This window comes from Dryobates pubescens (genome assembly GCF_014839835.1).
Source record: "Dryobates pubescens isolate bDryPub1 chromosome 38 unlocalized genomic scaffold, bDryPub1.pri SUPER_38_unloc_1, whole genome shotgun sequence".
NCBI classification, from domain to species: domain Eukaryota; kingdom Metazoa; phylum Chordata; class Aves; order Piciformes; family Picidae; genus Dryobates; species Dryobates pubescens.
In genome coordinates this window covers 82124-86300 of record NW_026530684.1, presented here as the reverse complement: position 1 = coordinate 86300, position 4177 = coordinate 82124, and the positions used below count along the sequence as shown (strand labels likewise).

The 4177-nt window shown below is 64.5% G+C and overlaps 1 protein-coding gene across 1 annotated transcript; it reads right to left on the bottom strand.

Moving 5' to 3' along the window:
• Nucleotides 1–921: 921 nt before the first annotated feature.
• LOC104297605 (uncharacterized serine/threonine-protein kinase SBK3) lies at nucleotides 922–2927 on the bottom strand. The gene is made up of 3 exons (XM_009897549.2): nucleotides 2734–2927; nucleotides 2067–2269; nucleotides 922–1603 (listed from the first exon to the last, which is right to left on the bottom strand). Exons 1-3 carry the CDS (start codon nucleotides 2903–2905, stop codon nucleotides 926–928), a joined length of 1053 nt encoding a protein of 350 aa, XP_009895851.2. The 5' UTR covers nucleotides 2906–2927; the 3' UTR covers nucleotides 922–925.
• Between the last annotated feature and the right edge of the window lie 1250 nt (nucleotides 2928–4177).

The following is a 4177-nucleotide window of genomic DNA, read 5'->3' as shown; positions in this document are numbered from 1 at the left end:
AGGTGCTGCAGGCCTAGGATCATCCTCATGGCCTCCTCTGGATCCTCTCCAGCAGCTCCAGGTCCTTGTGCTGAGGGCTGCAGAGCTGGAGGCAGTGCTCCCGGTGGGGTCTCAGCAGAGCAGAGCTGCAAGCCCTGAGGGCTTCACACCACAGCTCCTTAACCTCCAGGGAGCTTCTCTCCTTAATTACAGCAGTTAGTCTCCTGGAAGGCTGTGGAGCAGCTTCCCTCATTAACCTTCTCACCCCTGAGGTGCAGGAAGGAGCTGGAGGACAGAGGAGCTCCTGGGTGCCTCTGCTGAGCAGCTTCAACCTCTGCCTCCTCCAAGGTCTTGCAGCAGCCCTCGCAGGGTTCCTGCCTCGATCACTGCTCCCCTCCTGCTTCTCTTTGTCCTGTAACCCCAGCACGGTTCAGGCTGGAAGGGACCTCTTGAGCCCACCTGAGGCTCTGCCCCTACCCCAGAGAACTCCCCAGGCTGCCTCTGCTCTGGGCTGCCTTGGAGCATCTCAAGGGTGGCTTGGATGGAACAATGTCACCAGCAGCAAGGGACAGCAGCTGGCAAGGGGCCGGGGTCTGCAGCTGCAAGGTTTGCAGTCTACATCTGCAGGGTTTGAGGACTCCAGCTGCAGGGCTTGGGGTCTCCAGCTGTAGGGCTTAGGGTCTCCAGCTACAGGGCTTGGGGTCTCCAGCTACAGGATCTGGGGTCTCCAGCTTCTGACCTTGGAGTCTCCAGCTGCAGGGCTTGGGGTCTCCAGCTGTAGGGTCTGGGGTCTCCAGCTGCAGGGTTTGGGGTCTCCAGCTGCTGCCCAAGGCATTGCTTCTCCTACCCCTGTTTGTAGGCTTCAGGCATGGGACAGGGACCCCAAACCGTCATGGGCCACCCCTGGGGACACCACGCCCAGGCTGGGGAGGGGAGAAGCTGCTGGCTACCAGCAGGGGGCCAGGGCACTGGCAGGGGGCATGAGGACCCCATCTGCCCCACCCATGCCCCCGCTGCCCCCTGGGCTCTCCCTGATGCCACCGCTCAGGGGGGACTGGGGGCTGCTGGGTGGCACCTCTGTGGCACTGGCAGTTGCCAGCCAGGGCAGGGCCAGGTACTTCTGCACCTCCATGGCAGGGCTGCGCCGGTCAGGGTCCAGCTGCAGCAGGCGCTGGAACATCTCCAGCGCCCCAGAGCTGAAGCTCTGCCAGGCTACTGGCACCCCCTGCCCCTCCACCCCCTCCTGCCAGGCGCTGAAGTCCTGGAACTGGGGGTCAGAGCTGGCAGCCAGGGCCCAGGGGAAGCAACCTGTGCAGAGGCAGAAGAGGAGGACAGCGAAGGCCCAGACGTCCAGGCTGGAGTCCAGCTCCAGCATCTCAGAGCCCTGCAGCTGGCAGAGCTCGGGGGGGGCATAGGGCAGGGTGCCAGACATGGCCCCCACAGGCGAGCCCTGCACCCTGGTCAGCCCAAAGTCACCCAGCTTCACCCTCTGGCACTGGGGGTCGAAGAGGAGGACGTTGTCCAGCTTCACATCACGGTGCACCAGGCCGTGGCTGTGCATGAAGTCCAGGGCCTGTGCCAGCTGCTGGGCACAGCGTTTCACCAGCTCCTCTGCCAGCCCCTCCTGTGGGCAAGGGTGGCACAGTCACCCTTGGCACAGCTTGCCCAGAGCCCTGCCTGGCACCAATGAGCTGTGCTGGGCCCCATGGCAGCCTGTGGACACCTCCTGCACTGCCAGGGGTCTGCTGCCATCCCTGGCACCACTGCCAGGGAGTCTCTCCCTATCCATGTCACCTCTGCACCCACTGCCAAGGGTCTCCTTCTATCTATGGCACCACTGCCAAGGGTTTCCTTCTATCCATGGCACCACTGCCAGGGGGTCTCCTCCCATCCATGGCACCTACTCCAAAGCTGCCCTGGTACCTCCCCCCTTACCTTCCCTCTCCTCCTGGTGCCCATAGGCTCTCCCATCATCCCAGGGCCATCTATACAGCCCTGGGACGAGCAGGGCACAGAGGTCCCTCACCCACCCTTGTGTCGAGCAGGGAACAGAGGTCCCTGGGAGGGCACAGGGATCCCTCACGCACCCCGGGGCTGAGCAGGGCACAGAGGTCCCCGGCGGGTGCCAGCTCCTGCGCAAAGGCGAAGTGTGTGGCGGTCTCGAAGGCAAGGGGCAGTGCCCGCAGGCAGGCACCGTGCCCAGCCAGGCAGCGCCCGATGCAGTACTCCCGCAGGAACCCTTGCCGAGAAGTCTTCTCCTTCAGCAGCAGCTTCAGGACCACCGCTGAGCCTGGCCGCGGGGGGAGAGTCCCAGAGGGGGTCGGCCCTGGCTCAGTCCCTCTGGGCACCCCCGGCGTGCTTTGGGGCGAGCCGGGAGGTGGCATGGGGGGATGGGGAGGTGGTTTGGGAAGGGGTGGGGGGAGGTGGTTTGGCTAGAGCTGGGAGGTGGCGTGGGGCAGGGGGAGGTGGTTTGGGTAGAGCTGGGAGGTGGCGTGGGGCGGGGGGAGGTGGTTTGGGTAGAGCTGGGAGGTGGCATGGGGCGGGGGGAGGTGGTTTGGGTAGAGCTGGGAGGTGGCATGGGGCGGGGGGAGGTGGTTTGGGTAGAGCTGGGAGGTGGCATGGGGCGGGGGGAGGTGGTTTGGGAAGAGCTGGGGGTCGGCTCGGGTGGGTCGCGGTGGGGCCGCGGACATCATCTGGGGAGCAGGGAACCCCCTGCCCACCACTCCTTCACACACACCCCCCGGCACCCCTCACCCCCATCGCGGGGCTCCGTCAGCACCACTCGCCCGTAGGTGCCGCTGCCCAGCTCCTCCAGCACGGCGTAGTGGTCCTCCAGCTCTTGCTGGGGCACCTCCTGCCCCGTGCGAGCCATCAGCCGCTCCAGGAACTCTTCATTGTCCTCCTCATCCTCATCTGACTCCTCCATGGGTCCTGGCCACGACCGAGCTCCCCACGCTGATGCCAAGCTCCCCCCGGCTGTGGGGCAGCAGCAGCCTGGTAGCTCCACAGCACCCACCAGGGGCATCCCAGCGCAGCCCAGTACAGGGTGAGCCAGTCCAGTTTAGCCAAGCTCAGCCTAGAGCTGTCCAGACCAAGCCACCCAGCCCAATGCAGCCCACACCGACCTGGCCTGAAGGATCCCAGTCTAGCCCAGTTCAGTTCAGTCCAGTCCAACCCAACCAAGACCAATACAGTCCAGCCTTGTCCAGTCTAATGAAGCCCAGACATGCCTGGGCCAGTCTGATTTAGCCCGGTACACCCCAGTTCAGACCAGTTTAGCCCAGCCCAACCCATTCTAGCGTGGTCCAATCAAGCCTAAACCAGCACAGTCAAGCCCAAACCAGCCGTCAAGACCGGTACAACGCAGTTCAGTCCAGCCCAACCCATTCTAGCCCAGTCCAATCAAGCCTAAAGCAGCACAGTCAAGCCCAGCAAAACACATTTTAGCCCAGCCCAGTCCGATGTGGCCCAGCCTAACTCATTCTAGCCCAGTCCAGTCATGCCTAAACTGGCACAATCAAGCCCAGTTCAGCCCAGTCCTACACCAGGAGGTGATGGGGACCCCTACCTGCCCCTGTCTGAGGAGCTGAGGACCCCCTCTTGGACCCTCACACATGAGAGGGCTCAGCCCCACATCAGCCCCCAGAGAAGAAGCCCAGAACCTCCCAGGGGAGGGAGAGGAGCTGCTCATTGTGCATCCCCCCGTGGATGGGCTCAGGGCACTCTCTCCCCACCCCACATCTCCTATTGAAGGTCTCAGGGCTCTCTCCCCCACCCCACAGCCCCCCACGGATGTCCTCAGGGCTCCTTCTCACCACCCCACATCTCCCCATTGGCTCAGGGCTCCGTCTCCACACCTCATCCCCAGCTCCAAAGCAGGGCCCTGGACCCTTCTCCCCGTGCAGCAGCAGCCCCAGCCTGGCTGTAGCGAGGTCACCAGCAGCAGCAGCTCCAGGTGTGCAGAGCCGGGACAAGCACTTTGTGTCCCCCTCCCCGCACCCTCCCGCCCCCAGTCCCACATCCCCCGCCCCGAACTGCCGTGGGGCTGAGCCAAGAGGACCATGCGAGCAAGCCAGATGCAGCGGGGCAGGGTCGAGTGTCCCTCGGGGCTGGCTGAGGACAGCTGAGGAGCCCAGGAGCGCCGGGGTGGCCTCACCTGTGTCCCCCTGCAAGTGTCCCAGCAGGGCTGGGTGCTCTC

Coding starts and splice junctions, on each gene's coding strand:
- LOC104297605 (XM_009897549.2), bottom strand. CDS start 2,905: ATGGAGGAGTCAGATGAGGATGAGGAGGACAATGAAGAGTTCCTGGAG. Junction 2,270..2,733: donor GACGGAGCCCCGCGATGGGG/GTGAGGGGTGCC, acceptor CCCCGCGGCCAG/GCTCAGCGGTGGTCCTGAAG. Junction 1,604..2,066: donor GTGCCCTGCTCAGCCCCGGG/GTGCGTGAGGGA, acceptor CCTTGCCCACAG/GAGGGGCTGGCAGAGGAGCT.